This window comes from Pteropus alecto, unplaced genomic scaffold (assembly GCF_000325575.1).
Source record: "Pteropus alecto unplaced genomic scaffold, ASM32557v1 scaffold338, whole genome shotgun sequence".
In the NCBI taxonomy this organism is placed as follows: Eukaryota; Metazoa; Chordata; class Mammalia; order Chiroptera; family Pteropodidae; genus Pteropus; species Pteropus alecto.
The window spans coordinates 1,133,798-1,152,131 of record NW_006441995.1 but is presented as its reverse complement, the minus strand read 5'-3'; the positions used below and the strand labels follow the sequence as shown (position 1 = coordinate 1,152,131).

The 18,334-nt window shown below is 38.9% G+C and overlaps 1 protein-coding gene across 1 annotated transcript in view; it reads right to left on the bottom strand.

Moving 5' to 3' along the window:
• The window catches only part of WDR70 (WD repeat domain 70), a 226,215-nt gene that overhangs the window by 9,401 nt on the left and 198,480 nt on the right, over positions 1 to 18,334 (bottom strand). The window contains exons 14-17 of the mRNA XM_006919492.3: positions 13,682 to 13,782; positions 12,031 to 12,110; positions 9,907 to 10,023; positions 7,577 to 7,739 (exon numbers count right to left, since the gene is read on the bottom strand). Of these exons, the coding sequence (XP_006919554.1) occupies positions 7,577 to 7,739; positions 9,907 to 10,023; positions 12,031 to 12,110; positions 13,682 to 13,782 (461 nt within the window). The remainder of the gene's footprint in view (positions 1 to 7,576; positions 7,740 to 9,906; positions 10,024 to 12,030; positions 12,111 to 13,681; positions 13,783 to 18,334) is intronic.

Below are 18,334 nucleotides of genomic sequence, written 5' to 3'. Positions count from 1 at the left end.
CAGCTTATCTGGCAAGAAAAGTGACCATGGCTGACAGAGCTGTCAGGCTGTCAGGATACTGGCCAGAGTCCAGGCTCCCACACACATGTATCCCTGTCTGATGTGTAAGCTAATAGCATTCTGGATCTATATCCTGCCCACTCTCCAGCCAGCTCCTTTCCTCTCCTTCCAGCAATATCTTTTAACAAGAAACTGTAATCGAATCTGCCCGTGTGTTACTGAACAAGAGTTCTCTGTGATCCTGCTGTGTTTTAAAACTTTCATGGCTATTACACTGCTAGTGCCAGGAATGAAGCTTAAATACTCACTCGATAAATGTAAAGTGTTCAAAGATGCTTTATTATCAACACTGGAAAATAAAGGTGAGTATATGTTATGCACAGCAGGTAGATTTGTGTAATGTCTAATCGTGCTTTTCTGTGATAAAGCAAGATACAGTAAATCTTCATTTCATCACTGACAGAAGTCAATTGCAGTGAAGAAAAACAACCAGACACACATTCTCAATTACAGTGACCTTTATGAAAAGATCCTTTTAAATATTAGCTTCCCTTCAAACACTTTGCCACTTGGCAGTAAACAGTATCCTCTAGCAGGTGAACACAGGAGAAGTAGCACTGCAATTCTGGCTAACGAATTACATGCCACAGACAGACAGTGCCATGAACTTAATTACTATGCAATAAATGTAAGGTGATAAAAATTGGGTGGAAGGGAAGACATAGAAACAAAATGCAGCAGGTGTATGCGAAGGGAGATTGCAATGCTCTGAAGAGCTCATTAGATTAGTGATCAGAAGAAATGAAGTCTAGTTCTAGCTGTAATCACTTAAGTCTCTAAGCTTTGGCCTCCTCACATTTAAGGTGAGGACATGACGATATCTGTTCTATCCACTTTGCAGCACTACTATAAAACTAGCATATTATTCAACTGTAAATTTAACTACATCACCTATAGTGCAGGAAAATATCATTAGGTAATGGTCGCCAGTGAATACAAATAATTTCCACTTGAACTAATTCTATTTAAAGAAAGTTGAAACTCTGGATGAATAATTTTCTAAGAAAATGTTAATTACCAAACAGATTCAGAAGAGTCAGAAAATCCAAATTACTTACCATGAGGAAATGGAAAAGAAAGAGAAAAATTAAGGAATTACTACTTACCACGCCTCCTTCACAAAACACCAGGCTTGGAGAGTTTCACAGGTAAATTCTATCAAATTTTTACAAATAGATTTAATAATATTTAAAATAGTTTGAGAGTAAATATAGGAAAAAAGCACATGAAATTTTTACGAAGCCAGTCTAACACCTGAGGGAAGAATAAATCATAACTATGTGAGGATCACACCGAAGATGTAAGGATGATTCAATATGAGGAAATTCAATAATATAACTCATCATATTCATTGATCAAAGTAGAAAAGTCATATGATTGCTTCCACAGAGATATGATAAAGGAACTCAGTAAAATTCAGCATCTGTTTCAGATGAACCTGTCTCTGGTCTTCATATGGTGTTTCCTTCGCATGGGATGTTCTGCCCTTGGATATCTTCACGGCTCATTCCCTCATTACATTTAGGTCAAAGATTGGTTTAGCAGAGGTTTTACCTGATCACCTATCTAAAAGTAGTGTTCTTTTCTCCCCCTGGTTGCCCTGTGTACCCCATCTCTATTTTAGTTTTCTTTTTTGTACTTGCTACCATCTAACCTTTATGGATTTATTTACTGTCTCTGTCTACTAGAATATAAGCTCCATAAATACTAGAGCAGTATCAATTCTTATAGAAAAATTCTGATAAAAACAATAACGAGAACAGGCAGCCCTACAATAAAACTGTTTGGTATTGATACTTGAATAGACCAAGTAACAGAACAGAACAGAGAGCCCAGAAATTGGCTAAAATTCATATGTAAGTGCTGTGGATATAATAAATAAGTCATTTCAATTCAATGAGTAAAATTACAAATTATTGTAACTACTGGCTAACTAACTAGAAAAAATTAAATTGGAGCTCTACTGTAGTAAGCTACAAAATGGTCCTCCCCCAAAATATCTACTTTAAATCCCTAGAATCTGTGAATGTTAACTTATTTGGAACAAAAGTCTTTGCAGACGTGATTAAGGATCTTAAAATGAGAAAATAATCCTGGATTATCTCAGGTGGGCCCTAAATGACATCATTGGTATTCTACGAGACAGAAAAGAAGACCAACACATGTAGAAGGCCATGGGAAAGCTAAGCAGGGATTGGAGTAATGTGGCTATAAGCCAAGTAAGCATGCAACCTCCAGAAGCTAGAAGAGGCATGGAACGAATTTTCCGCTAAAGCCTCTACATGGGGAACAGCTCTGGCCAACACCTTAGTTTCAGACTTCTGGCTTCCAGTCAGCGAGAGAATCAATTTTTGCTTTTTAAGCAACCAAGTTTGTGGTAATTTGTTATGGTGGTCACAGGAAATGAATATGCCTATCTCACTCCTTTCACTAAAATAATTCCAGGTGAATCAAAGATTTAATTATTTTAAAATATATGTTAAAGAGAAAGATAGAGGAATTTAAAAAATAATCTTGTGAGTGAAACATACATACATACATATAAAGAATAATCTTCAAGAGTGGAGGTCTTCCTAACTAAAATGAAACTCAAGAAAGAACAAACTTATAAAACTGACTACATTAATTTTTTTTACATGAGAAAAATGCCACAGATAAAGCCAAATAAAAAATAATTGATAGAAATATTTGCAATACATGGCATACAAAGGGTTAAGCTCCTTAAGAAAGAATTCTTACAAACCAATAAGAAAAAGACCAGTCAAACAGGCAAGAGACAAATAGAAAGTCTGCAGGAGTAAAAGTCTTTTAATACATGAAAAGGTACTTAAACATATAAAAATGTAAGTGTAAACTAGAATAGAACACAAGTTTTCACCTATTAGATTGGCAAAGATAAAAGTAACTACACTCTTAGCAAGGATGAGGGGGAGGAGGCACTAATATATTGAATAAATTAGTTAAAAAGTCTGTTTGGAGGAAAACTGGGCACCATCTACATAAATTTAAAATGCAAATACCCTTTGACTTTGCAATTCTATTTCTAGAAATTTTGCACAGGTGGGCAAATATGTATGTCCAAAGAGATTAATTTCAGTATTGTTTATGAAAGCAAAAGACTGAAAACAGTGCAAATGACCTTCAATAGGGTATCATCTTAGAAAAGTATAATATATCCATCAGTGGAAAACATCGAGAAAGTTTAAAGACTGCGCTAGAAAGGTATGTTGAGATTTGGTCCAATTTCCTAAGTAAAAAACGAAGTAAAAAAACCAAGCAAGCAACCAACAACAATAACGACAAAAAAAACCCAGCTCATAAAACATGCTATATACCTGTGCACTTAAAACAATGAACGTATCTACACACATATCTGCTATTTATACATGGACTCTCTCTCTGAGGAAATACAAGAATCTGTCAGTGGTTCTGGGTGAATGAAGGAACTGGGTGTAAAAGTGAAAGGGAGATTTTCAAATTTCCACTGTCTACCCTTTAGCACTGTTCGATTTTTTTTTTTCACTCTGTATGCATACATTACTTAAAATCTCAGACATGAAAATTACATACTGAATTGAAGTCTGATCCTCTATCAAAATTAGTTGTTAGAAGTTAGAACAATAATCTGGAAATTCTAAGGCCAGTTTCCTGGCCTGGGTTCTAGCAATGATTTGATATCCAGCAGGTTCTAAAAGTATATTCTCAGTGTCTCATTTTCTTCAGTAGTAAGTTTGATCTTTGATACCTTCCTGTGAATTATACATTACTAATATCAATAATCACCAAACAGTATTATTTCGATACCTGTGGAGACACCCCAATGATTTACTTTGTGTATAAATATATATAGACATATATTTGGAGCATTTCACTATTAAAATAATTCTATGTTTAGCAAATTTTAAACCATGGCTCTGTTTATGCTTCTTTCCTCAGCTAATTTTCAGTATATTTCTAAACAAGTTTTTTGAAGTATAACAGAAAATAAGTACTCTATTAAAAACAGAAATGTCAACAGAGGCATAATTTATAAGCTTATCTGACTGCCAATGATGTGGTAATATAGCTTACACACACACAAATTCTATACAAATGAAAGCTAAATGCACGCCATTTAGCTGGCCAGCCTTGACATGACCCTCTTAACTGTTGTAATATTATCCAACTAATTATTCAGAGCTGTTCCATCTGTACTGCCTGGTTATTAACACATATTGTGAACAACCACCAACATCACTCAGTAAAGTTTGTCCTACTACAACATGTATAGCAGAGGATGCAGTGCCCCAAAGATACCCTCAGATCCCTTTAGCATTTTTGTGTGAGGTGCTTTCACTCACAACAGCAGCACCTCTCTCTGTCAGAGAGCTGTCAGCAGGTAGCTAAAGCCCTGGAGAGCTGAAAATGCCTGGGAATGTCTTCCCCAACCCCAATTCCAGCCATTACCAGTGACCAACAGATCCTGGAGTATAAATACTCCAGTTACTGTGCTTCAGACCAGGATATCCAGGATTACCTCATAGGACAGAGCCAAAATGCCCTTCCTTGGAACTCTGCTTAATCCTATACCCTTGCTTGGCCTCGTTACACTTCTCCACTGCCCTATTGGTTTTCTCTGGGAATGCTTACTAGTAAATCACCTTTATAAGAATCTTTATTTCCAGATCTGTTTCAAAGGAACCCAAGCTAAGACAATGTGTTTTTCTTTTATGCAAAGTAGCTCATAATGATTAGTAGACAGAAAACTGATGTCAGTATAACATGTAAGTTGAACTGGTTCATAAGGGATTTTTTCCCAGCATATTAATGTTTTGAAAAGTGAGCAAGGTCCAGTTTTCTCATAATTGAAGAGAAAGCTTTAGCAATACTTAAGGACATCAAGAAAAAAAAAATGAATACATGTCCCACAATACAAAAATGCACATGCACAATTTTACTCACTGAAGCATTATTAGTAACTGCAAAATACTGGGAACAACTTAGATACCCATACACAGGAGAGTGGCTGAATGAACTCTGGTACATCCATATAATAATTTACTATGCAGCTATGACAAAGAATGAGAATGAGTTCTATGAACTGATGTTGAGTGATTTCCAGAGCACACTGCTAAGTGAAAAAAATCAAAGCCCAAAAGAGTATTTACACCATGCTATCCTTGATGCAAGAAAGAAGAGGATATAAGAAAATATATACTTGCTCATTTGTACAAAAGAAATACAAGATAAGCCAGAAACTAGCAATTGGTTACCTATAGGGGGTGAGTGGGGAAAGGACTGAAATGAGAGGGTGGTGTTTGGAACAGGGGAGCAGGGGTGACGAGGAACTGAGACTTCTCTGAGTATATCTCTTTTAAAGTTCTGACTCCTAGCACCAGGAGTCATAGTTCACATACCCTATATATACCCTAAAGAAATAACACATGTAGGAGAAACCCATAAAAAGAATAAGAACACTAGCAAATGAACCTAACCGCATTGCAAAAGAATAATAACCACATTGACAGGAGTAGAGGAGAAAAGATCTAATTTAAGTAACTTCGGAAAGCAGTATCTTCACTGGGTATTTTAAGGTTTAAAAGACAAAAAGAACTGTACACAAATGTTGTAATCTAGTAAGAAAAATGTTTCTCATGGGGGAGGAGGTAGTAATTCTGAAACAACTTTATGTGTATACTAGAATTGAACAAATAAATAAATATATTATAGATAATAAGAGCTGGGTTTTTCACTATTGGAGAAAGAAGTTACAAATAGGAAAAGGGGAACAAGTTAAATGAACCTTGGTATAGAACTGAAATCAGAGGCATCAGTTTATACTCAGGGTTTTAAAATATAAATACAGAGATCTATAAAGAAACACATATGTGTATATATACAGAGGTTAGTATACATGTATATATTTCCAAGCTTTGTCAGCTGAGAGAGGACCTAGAAGCAATGACATTTTAGGAGCAATGAGCACACCTAGTACGAACCTCTTGACTTTTAAACATCATTCTCCAACAAAGGGAATCAAGGCTCCTTGGAGAAGTGGTTGATTCTAGGATTGGGGCAAGGAGAACGAAGATGAGCCTGGGACATCTGGTGGTAAGAAGACGCGAGTCCTTCTGAAGGGGACTCTATTGGCCAAAGCTGGAACAAGGGGAGCAGCAAACTAAGTGACGATACTGTTGGATTTTAACCCATAGAAGAAAGAAAGAATTTCAAAGTCCACAATTATATAAAAAATACTTGAAAAATAAATAAATGTGAGAAAAGAGATAATTCTTCCTTCTGTAGAATTCCAATTAGTAAGTGCAGAAGAAAAGAGGGAAATAAAAATCATCCTCAGGCAAGCACCACAATAATGACTGTTTCAGGCAAACATACCAACGGATGATAAAATTAGAGAGCCAAGTTAAGGAGAGACAGGATTTGCATAGTCTTAAAATATCACCACCAAGAAATTTATTAACTCGAAATGTAAGTACAGTAACTTTACAGTGGAGAAGCTTAGCAGACAGCACCTTAACCAAGTGATCAAAGTTAGCACTGAGAAGGATAGATCGCCCAGTGTTATTTTCGCCTAAAATGCATAGCTTCGTTCCAATCATAAGAAAATATCAGACAAACCTAAACTGAGAGAAAGTATAAAAATAACAGACCAATGTTCACCAAAAGTGTCCAGGTCACGAAAAACAAGAAAGACTAGAAACTATTATGACTGGAGACCAAGGAAAAGGAACAACTAAAGGCAATCTGTGTCCTGGGTGGGCTCCCGGAACGCAGGAAGGATGTCAGTGGAAAGCTGGGGAAAATCGAATAAGGTCTGTAGGTTAGTATTGTACCAGTGTTAATTTTGTGTTGTTGCTAACTAATTGTACTACGGTTATATAAGGTGTTAACATTAGGGGAAGTAGGATTAAGAGTATACATGGATTCTCTGTACTGTTTTTACAACTTTTCTGAAAGTCAAAAATTAGTTTAAAATAAAAAAATTAAAAACACCAAAATTGTACAATAGTACTGTTTTCTGGTGTAAATGTACTGGTTTAAGTGGCTTTAAGAACTAGTACATGTTCGCCCATGTTAAGCTATTTAAAGGAATCCGGGGAGGCAGGCTCCACTCTGCCTATGTAAGTGTTACTTACATGTAGGGCCCTACAGATAAAAGTTAGTCCTTAATAACAGACCTACAAACTCCTTCCCCTCATTTGCTTTTAACCCTCCTCAACTAAGATAAAGCATATAGGCAGCGATTTTTTCTATCACAGGTAAAATGGGTTTCACATAATTAATGGCTTTACACTAGGCTATAACTCTGATGGAACTGGCATAGTTTAAAAATTCACCATTTTAGAGTCCTAAGATGCAAACAAATGCCTAGATTTCAGAACTGTGAGTACCTGGCCTATTTTCATGCTCAAAAATAAAACAAGAAATGGAGAAGTCAGAGCCTCAAAGCAGCCATTGTTATGTTCTTCCCAATTCGTTAAACAAAATAATATTTCTTCTTTAAAAGGCTGTCTCTTACTTGGAATATGCTGGAGAAACCCAGTATGGGTTGTCCTCAGCTGCTTTGGCATGGCGCAAAATGGCCTCCCGGGGATTGCTATCATCGGTCTTATCCAAAGCAATGTTTTTCACAATGTATGACGACAGAGTGCCCCCATGGGTTCCAACCCGGCCACCACGACCTGTTTCAAAGGAAAAAAAACCCAATCAGAAACAGAATGAGCATGACAATATACAAGTATATACCTTGTGTGCGCTGTCCTTATCTGACAATGCTGAGAAACCATCAGGCAGCCGGTTACACGGATGCCAGAGAGTGGCCAGAACGTCACATCTACCTGATTTTTGTCACTCCCTACAGAATCAAGGTCTTGAGCATGCTGGGGATTCTTAGACTTCTCCGAAGCACAAAAATCTCAAGGGCACTTGAGTGTGGTCCTTTCAGCTTTCATTTATGATAATCACAACCAAAAGCAGGAAATCACTAAACCTCAACTTCCCCATAACATTTTTAAATAGAAAGAGACATTTTTGTTATGTCTTAGTTGCTTAATTTACATAATGATACCAATGTAGGAAGAATTATAGTGTGCTATGTATATACCTTTAAAAAATTCCTCAATTTTTTGGGTGGTAAACACACAACAGAATATACAGATATCAAATGATAATGTACACCTGAAAATTATATAATCGTATTAACCAATGTTACCTCAGTAAACTTAATTAAAAAAAAAAATTCCTCAAGCATGATCATTTGAAATTCAGTTAATAAAAGTAACCAATATTTGTTAGATACTATTTTAGCTTTAAACAAACATATGCTAGGGCTTACCATCTTCCAAGTAACTTGAAGGAGAGAAAACAAATAAGCTGAACACACGAATCCACACTATTTTACTGTACTGTAATTGTTCTAGTAGCTCCTTAAGGGCAGGGGTTTGATCCCCAATAAATCCCCAACATGCCTGGTATTCAAAATGTATGACTTTTTAGGAAGATTTTTAAAAAACATATGAAAAGCCAAGTAGCATTAAAAGATTAACTTTATAAATCAAGATATGAAGAGACTAAATAAGGCAGGAAACAATTAATTGCCAAAGAATTTGTATGGCCAGTAATCACTGTAAAACTTAGGGGAAGGAGAAAGCCCTTTGGAATGAGGTGGTTGAGGGGGTCTTTAGAAAGAGATGAATCCAATTGGGGAAAGCTCAAAAGACAGAGAAGGTTATTGTCAAAGAGCAGAATGATTTAAGTACAAGAGCATACGAAGGAAGTTTCAATGGGCATTTGTGGGCAGGCGTGAACCAAGCGTCCTATCAGAACATCTGAGTGGGAGAGAAGGGAGGTGTAAAGCTCAAAAGTGGTTAGAGTCAGACTGTAGGGAACTCTGAATCTGGAAATGCAACTAGACAGTAGAAAGCTTACAAAGGTTAAAGGGCAGTAGAAATATGAATGCTAGAGGTGTTGGGAATAAAAGCTGTGTGTAAGATGAATGCAGATGAGATGGTGAAGAGAGAGAGTGACTTGAGATAAGGTGCCTAGTTAGAAGGGTTTTCAATAATCTAGGCCAGAATACTATTTAGGGACTTTGATTAGGATAGTGGCAGAGAAAATGTAAAAAAAAAAAAAGAGAGATTGAGAGACAGAGAGAGATTGATAAATGAAATGTTTTCAGTGCTGACGGGGCAGGCCAAACAGATGTAGGTCCAGAATCTAGGTGCAGATGAATGAACAAGGCAAAAGCCGTAGGCTTGTGAGCCTAGGACAAAAGGAAACTACATGAGTGATAACAAATAGTGGGATTCTAGTAAAGGTACGTGCTGTGCTACAGCTGCCTTGCTTTCTTCTGGTACCAATTTCTTAAAAACTCTAAAGACTTTTATTCATCATCTTCTAGGGAAATGGGTAGCTACAATTTATCAACAAAGAACTAAATGATGGCTATTTTCTGCTTTGTGTGAAATCTAATCCGGCCTGGATTCTGGTCAAAGTACCCAATGTGGCACAGGAAGCCAACATTGAGATCAGTGGTCTTAACGCTGGGTCCCCAGGAGTCCCAGAGTTGCACCGAGGTCACCCAAAGGACTCAAGTCGGAAACCGAGCAGAACGGGCGCTCTACGTCAACACAGCAACTCCGTTTTTATTAGTTTCGTGCCCTGGGATTCTGCCTCTACAGCTACGCAAAAAGTTCTGATCCTAAAAAGAAAATGTTTGAAAACCCCCATTTAGTAAAATCTCTCTGAAGACAAAGAAGCATCCAGGCCCAAAAATCTTCCCAATTCTGTATCAATTACCCTATCCCACCCCTCGTCCCGCCTTGTAGGCCACGAGCGCATCACAGTCACCTGGGCCTGCTACAGGAGGTTCAGGCTTGTGAGACTTCAGGGGGTCCAGGCGGTCCTTCTCCAGCTGCTTCCTTGTACTCCGCTGGCGGGGCTCACGGAACATAGGCAGGGCATGAGCTACGAGAAGTCACATTTAAAAAATTTCATTATAATAATAACCCTTCCATCCAAAAACATAGCTAAAGCATGACTAACAAACTGAGGGATGAAATGGAAGTCATAATGACAGCCTTCCTCTAATAATACAAGACAGTCTTACTGTAACCAATTAGCCAATTTTGTTTGAAACCAGACTCATTGTTCACCTCTCCTGGCAACCAATGGCACTCAGGAAATACTGTCAAATACTGTCACGGAAACATTGGTGAGGCTCCCCATTTCCCAAACCATGGGTAGCAGTTAAACTTAATTTCTGTGGTTTTGAAAAGAAACACTTAATGGCACTGCCATTTATTTTTTTCTTCGAGGACCCAAATGTGAATAATGCCAACGGCTTGCCTGTCAGCCCTGAAGTTTCTTCAGATGCCTCATAAACACTGGAATCACTTCACACGTTTCTGAAATGTGACCACCTCTCAGGAGGAGCTGACAACACTGAGTAACCGGAAGGGAGGAGCACTTCGCCCACTGAAACTGGGATAAAGGTTGCCTTGAAGGCACAGGAGGTGCCTGGACCTCCTGACGTGGTGTCTCGATGGGGACTTATTCCTACTTCTATATGGTGAACAAAACAAAAGAATAAAAGTCAAAGCAATATTTTTCTAAATACTACTTTTTTTTTTTTACTCACTGTCAGAATTAAATTTCAGAATATAAAAGAGTATATGAATTTAAAAGAGAAACTGACATTCTGGGGGAGAAGGAGATGAAATGGGAGGGAAGACTTAAATATCTTTTTCTTTTTGACCAAAAAAAGTACCTAATTTCTTCGAATGCTTACGTGCAGATTAAAATCTCCTTTAAAAGGGAAAACTTTTTCCAGAGGACTGGGAGAGGAAGGTAAAGGAATAGGGGTTTAAAAAGAACTTATAATATGAATAATAGAGTTGTCTATATTGTCTCAAAAAACGCTTCCAGTATTCCCCTGTCTTCTACCCAGCCTGGGCCACGACCATAACGCTCACCGGTGGAACATGCTTGCCTTGAGTCAGGGGCGCTGAGAAACACAGCCACCCGCCACTCTACTGGGCAACACGACACAACAGTCTTTTTAGGAGTGGGGAATACAGCTTTTCACTTCAAACAGCTGGAGGAATTTAAGTAGGCTGCATGTAATTACATGAGCTAGACTGGTTATGACACCGACTTTAACACTTCTACTCTGGCAAAAAGTGTCCTGGGATCTCTTCACTGATCATAAGTTCCATGGGAGTTGGTCTTTTACGAGACCCACCACCAGGAAGAAAACTCAGTCCCCTGGACTTCAGACTGAAAGAAACTCTGATGAAGTCCACAAGGGTATCTGCTAATGACAACTGCTAGAGCGCCCTAGATTTCCTTCCAACCCACTACCCTTAACCGGTCTGAGACTGTGGCTCTGGGAAACAAAACTCTGCCAGATTAACGAGGTTCTGTGGCAAAGCCAAGGGAAGCTGCTCTGTCCTGGTAAGATTTGTAATCATACCCCAGGTAGTTAATTTTATATCTAAACATCTCTGGATCAGCCTATCATTTGGTCATAGAATTTCAGAGGGAGCCTTGGGAGACCCTTCACCTTGTCTCCTCCCTCTCCTGATAAAGTCCAGTGGTTCAGCAACGCACCGCCCATCAGTAATTGGACTGGACACATCCAGGTCTCCCGATTCCAAGACCAGCACTCTCTCTTGTTTATTCTTAGAACAGATTGTTATTCTTTAAAAGGCTGCTATGGAGTAATGCATTAGGCTCAAATTGGCTTTTCCGTTTTGGGTTGAAAGTTACATGAAATAACTCTGTCTCTGTGATGAGTCACAGAAGCTAAAGGGGTTAGCTGTTACATGACTCGCAGCCCTGTCCACATTAACGGGATATTTTGTAATATATGCCTGAACTCTGAGGGCTTTTCTTGTCTCTAAAGCCATGAGATCAACACCACACTAGAGAAGCAGAGAGATGTATGAGGAAGAGACCATGCTAACAACTTACGGGTAATGATGTAGTCCTGGGTTAGAGTCTCAGCTTGTTTCGCCTTCCGCTGGGTTTTAACCACGCATAATTTTGCTCCCCTGAGGCGGGTAAAAGTACATTATTTTCTTTACTTGGTCTTAGAAACAGAAAATCTATGTTGAAAGTATCAGATACTTCTAGGAACACACTCTGTGCACACCATCGCGCCATGCCTTTGACTTTCCTTAGAAAGGAGGCCTCACAGGCCTCGGTGATAAGAGATTAAATGCATGGGAAAGCAAGTCTGTCAGTGGTTACTGAGTGTAGCATAGCGGAAGGCTGGTCTAAAAAAATTACAGACATAAAAATCATAAAGAGATATTAATAACACTCATCAACCTTTTCACCCTAAAGGTCAGGCGTCCAAATCTTAGTTTATGTCCCAGATGAAAGAGATCTAGGTGGTCTACACCCTAAGAGACAATTTGTCCACATCTCAAATACGAGAGTACAAGTGTCTGGAACTGCCAAGCGGCTACAGCCCAAGAATGTGTGGGATTAACCCAAAGTGTATTTAGAACATTTCACTTCTCCTTAACAATATGAGCCATTCCTTTCAGGAGAGGCAAATGCAAATAAGCAAATTTCTTAAAGTAAAGACTCCACAGCTAGTGCTTTCTAAATAAGTGCTATCAAATGAGATCATCGTTTTCTGAAGTGTAACAGACTTCTTCTCATCTTAATTATATTGGAATTTTCAAAGTCTTTACTAAAAAATAAGCAAAATCCTATTTGTTCTTAAATACTACAACATATACCTTTATTTTATAGGGTAAGCAATCCAACCCTCGTCCAAAAAGTTCTGAAGGAAGACAGGACTGTATGCTTCCATTCAGAGCCAAATTACGGTCAATAAATATTCATTCATAAAGGATGGGTTTTCTTTCTCAAGAAGGATCCCAGTGAATTTAGCATATTAATTTTAATACTAGCTTACTAAGCCTTACTCTAAAGAAAGAGCTAATCAATCACTATACACTAACAGAGAGAAAGAAAACCACCCTTTTCTGGGTGGTGACACACATGCATCTTTGTGCCCAAGGAAAACAGAAATAACTGAGGGACCAACTGAGCTTCTAGCGTAGTTTTCTGAACTTTAAACACCTTGATTACACTTACATTTGGCATTTGGGGTGAGCGTGGGGTGGGAGGGGAAAGCATTTGTGTTGTCCCCTGTTGCTGGCAGAGAATCACACTGCCAAACATCTAAACCAGTATCTGATAAAAGGCCAAATAGAAAGGGCACAAAACAGACTGGCTGCTTCCATTTCCTGTAAGTGGTTAGTTCCTTGCTTTATTAATCTCTTACATGCATCACTGCTAATGCCACTGTCCAGGGTAGGATGCAAAGCGGGAGGACTTGTTCCCTTGCACTCAACCTTTCAGCTAAAGAGCTGCAAATCCCCGGGAAACTTTCGCTTTGAATTCTGTATGGATCAAGAATGATATCCAAATCCTCTTTAAAACTCAATACTAAAAGTTTGAGGCTTTACTCTGTGCCAGCTGCATCTTCTAAAAGGGTAGATCCCCATCAAAGAAGGAAATAAATAAAAGCAGGGTAAAAAAAAAAAAAAAAAGCACTCCCCCAGTTGTTGTCATCAATCTAAATCAGGCAATACTTCTGAAATACCTCTGACTCTTATTGGGGTCATAGTAGACTTTAGCCAATCCGTTTCCTGTTCCCACCATGATCTGGTTCAGCTTTGGATGCCACAGGCAGCGGACCACACTCTGAAAAGAAAAGGCATGGTAATCGACAAAAGGAGGCCAAATAAAAATGGAAAAAAACCCTGCTGGTACTCTGATGGCTAGTTTACTACAAACTGACTATGAACTTGACGGTTACCTGTAACTTTTAGGATATTTCTTTCTAAACTATAAAGTTGTATTCCTGAGGTTGGGTTCCATTTTGTCACTTTTTTGTGACACTCTATAAAAATAAAAAAGATATTTCCTCCCTATCGTCCTTCCTCTCTGTTCCTGAGAGCCATGAAACCACAGTTAGCCTTTCCCAGCTCCACTGCCATGTGAGACTGGCATCTTGGAATGCCAAACACACATAACTCCGTTCTGCTTACCATGAAGCAGATTTAGATCTCAGTGTTTCATGCTTTTACACACACAACATGTCCCTCTGGGCAGCAGATTGAGGCCAGGTGGTTACTGTTTTTAGTTCACAAAGATCTGTATCTCATAAAGCTTTTTCAAGGACGACACATATTTGGAGGCATTAAATCGTATCTCCTTATCTATGAGATAAACCAGCAGGACAACGGCAGAAGTAAAACAGATAAAGAATACAAAGACTTACATTAACCGGAGTGAAAAGCTGTTTAAGAGAAGGTGCCGGGGAAGTTATGACCCTCTGAATTCATTACTCATGAGGAGAGTAAGTGGTGTTCTGGGATCGAAAAGAACCACGGAGTTCTCAGTGAGAACCACGACCTGTTTTTAATTTTTGTCTGCAGTTCGACGGTAGAGGTGGGAGAGATGGCAGGGATAGAATTAAGAGGGAAAAAGATGAAGTTAAAGTTGATAGAAAGAAACAGCACGTGCTAGGTTCCGCGATCTCACTGTGATGGGAGAAGAAATGAGTGGAAATGTCGATTTGGTATTTATTAATAATCTATCACGCACCAAGCAGCGCACGAGGACTAAGAATAAAAGGCACACACAATTAGGTACTGCCATTTTACGTCCCAGTAGTAAAATGAGAATCAGGATTTGACTCCTAAATCTACCTTGGGCTGAATTTCTTTGGTTTCTTCTCCGTAACCATCCCACCTTTTTTTTTTTTTTAAGACAAATTATCTAAGAATCTCTGCAATCCATTTTGATGGATATTCTGGCTCCCATCTGACTGGCAAAAACAAAACAAAACAAAACAAAACAAAATAAAAACAGCATACGGTTAAATGGCTGCAAATCCTTCTCTGAGATTCCTGAGGAACTAATAAGACATGTAACAGAGGCCGCAGGACTTCTGATTCCCGTCCGACAGCACTCCACGAGCGTGGTTGTTAAGCTCTGTACCACTGAAGGGGGTTGAGATGCTCTATTGAAAGAGTGGCTGTGTTTTCCCTGCTGTAGGGGGAAATTAAGTTAAAATGGCAGGTTTTCACATTTTAGGTTTTCTTGCCACAGAATAGGTTCACTCAAGCCGATATTCATCTCCTTCAAGTCTTTGCTTAAATGTCACTGCTACTCAGACTGTTCTATTTAAAACTACATCTCATAACTCCCCTTACTTTGCTTTTTCTTTTTTTCATAGCATATATCACCTTTTAACATAATATATAAGTTATGGTTAATTATGCTTATCATCTGCCTCCCCCATTAAAACAGATGTTCCACATAGGCAAAGATCTTGGTCTGTTCTGGCAATGTATCCAAGTGCCTATGTTAGTGTCGGTGTTCAATAAATGTTTGCTGAAGGAATGAATTAAAAGTTATAGTTCACCCAAGCTAAAATGGATTGCTTTGCTAGGTGGAGTTGGAGATAATTTTCAAGTTAAAATATTAATACCTATGAAGAATAATTTTATTTCTCTGGATCATCATTATACTCGAGTACCCTATAAACGCAATACGGTTAGTTCCCTCCTAATGTGGCCTCAAAAAGAGAGGTGTGCACGAACCAGAGAGCAAGAGAGATAATGCAAGGGCTTTCAAGGTCCTTCAGAAATCTCAGCCACTCACAAACAGCCCCACGACAATCTTAAGGACATAATGTTAAAGTTATTTCTCTTCCTTGGTTCTCTAGAGTTCTGGCTAAGCAGTCTAAGATTACTGGTTCTCAAATATGTTTTCAAGTGAGCAGGGTGCAGAATTGGAAAACATCCACAATGTAGGCCTGGTAAATTCCAAGACACCCAGCCAAATAGGCAGTTTCCAGGGGCAGCAGGTTACTGTTACTCTCTCTCTCTACGCGGAGGGTGTAAATGTTAGAGAGAGGCAACTGCCCAGGCCAACAGACCAATGTCTGATTGCTTTCCAGGGAGTCCAAGCTTAGGGCACTGCACCTCTATTCCTGTTCACATCCTTTACCCTCCAGAGCTCTGAGACACACACATGGCTGGTCAGCATAAGCACTCATGAAGAAACACATTTACACGGGAGCAAGGAGAAGGCAACTAAGACCCCTTGAACTAAACAGTCATTCCAGAGCTCCATCCATCATGGCAATGAGTCACCAAAGCAGCCAATGAGGGCTCTGTGAGCAGTATGACTTAGGCAAAAGATACTTAAGGCTCAATTACCCTAAGACTGGTTATTAATCAAACACTACAGGGACTCCAACACATGGAATGAAGAAACAGAATTCAAAGTCAAAGGTGGGTGGGCCTTTTTTGTTTATTAATATTTATTGTGTGTGTTTAGCTAACCTTTGTAAACTTTGCAGCTAATGCGGCTCCGTACTTTGTCCTGTCAAGGAAATGCATCTTATAGCAGAGAGCTGGCCATCTGCCAAACCAAACAATCCCAGAGCCGACGGCGGGGCTGGGGAGCAAGCAGTGCTGCCACGCTGCTAACTTGTCAAACATACATACTGGGCTTCACTTAACAACAATGGGACACGTGCCTGCTAGAAGCCCAAGGAACTATCCGAAGACAGATGAGCTATAACTACTTGAAAGAGTGCATTCACTCAATCAACCATCCACCCAAGACTTCGCCATCCTCCGTCTGTGTTCTTGAAGAAGTGCTTCTGTGGCGGGGGGCTTGACACATTCAGACCTACAGACTTACTAAGCCGTGCAGCAAATGAAGGGTAGAGAGTATATCTGAATCAAAGGACCAGAGACGAATGTCATGACGAGATCTAAAAGGATCAAAGTGAAAGCCTTCACATTATATCATGAGTTCCAAATGGTAGCAGACCACCATAGTGCAAAGAACTAGATTCTGAATTAGTCTGCATATTTTAACATATTGATTTGCTCAATTAAATTTATAAAGCATTTTATTCTTACACTAATCTATTTCATCTTACCAAAACATGTGGGACCACTAATGGCTTCCTCTAGCCGCCTAGGCTAAGCTCCATTTTAGCATAAAACTATGTTTAGTCTTTTAAACCAAAGCCTACTTTCATTTTAGCATAATAATTTGGCAGTGCCGAGCAACCCCAATCTGCCCCCAAAAGTACTCAGCTCTAGCAGCAGCCATCAAGAGATGATAAGCGGAATTGGAGATCATAAGCACAATGACAAGAAGTTAGGAGACTAACATACTTAACACGGAGATCTGTCTTCTCTCCAGAGACCAAAGAAAGAAGAGGCGGGTGGGATGCGGAAGAGGGCACTGTGTGCAGACGGCAGTGTCGAAATTCCAAAACTGGATTTTTAGAGTTACCCCTCAGCAAAAGGAAAAAGGCCACAAAAAATTCTAAATAATTTATTTCGGTGGGTTTTTTAGCTTACTTTAAGTGAAATCATGGAAGCGAATAAGGAGAGGAGACAGAAACCACTGAGAAAAATGAATTTATATTTTAGGACATGGTAAGAAGAGAACTATCAGGTATCTGGAATTTTAAGTTATTTAAAGTAATAGAATCCTCACAACAATACTACAAAATTAGTAATCTTATTCTCATTCCAGAAGAAGAAACTAAGGCTTGTAGGAGGATGCGTAACTTTCCCAAGCTCACAACCTTGTAGTTGAAGGAGCTGGGATCAGATTGGGGTGGGAGGAGGGGGGTCCCCGACTGCAATACTTGTTCCTTATACTACTTAATTATGCAAAGTCCTATTTTTAGAATACGGGGAGGAAGGGACATCAGAGATTTTATATCACTTCTAAACCAACCTAACCCCAAAGTAGAAATCTTAGCAAGTTTACATTTAAAAGCAGATGGTATTACTAAAATCATAAAAGAAAACACCCACCACTACCCAGTTCACAAATGTTATTATTATGAAAGAAATCAATGTCTGCGCAACATCTTAGGCATCTGTAATGCACATAACCAAACACCACCCTTATTCTACTTTACATGCTAAAAGAAGCCCAACATCCTTCATAATTTTATATCTGAAACATGATTATGATGAAACACCATTTCCTGATCCTTCCCAGCTGCTGACCCATACTGTAAACCAAACTCCATCTGGTTTTTTCATGTTTGGTTTTTGTAATTAAGTACAAGAATGGATAAGCCAACTCAGTGATTCCTTGGGAGAACAAGTATTTCTCAGAATTTTCAAATAAAGAGCCTTACACCTGTCTGTGAAGCAGACTGTCACATGGTCTTGCAGACTTGTACAGAGGCAGCCTCACGGTC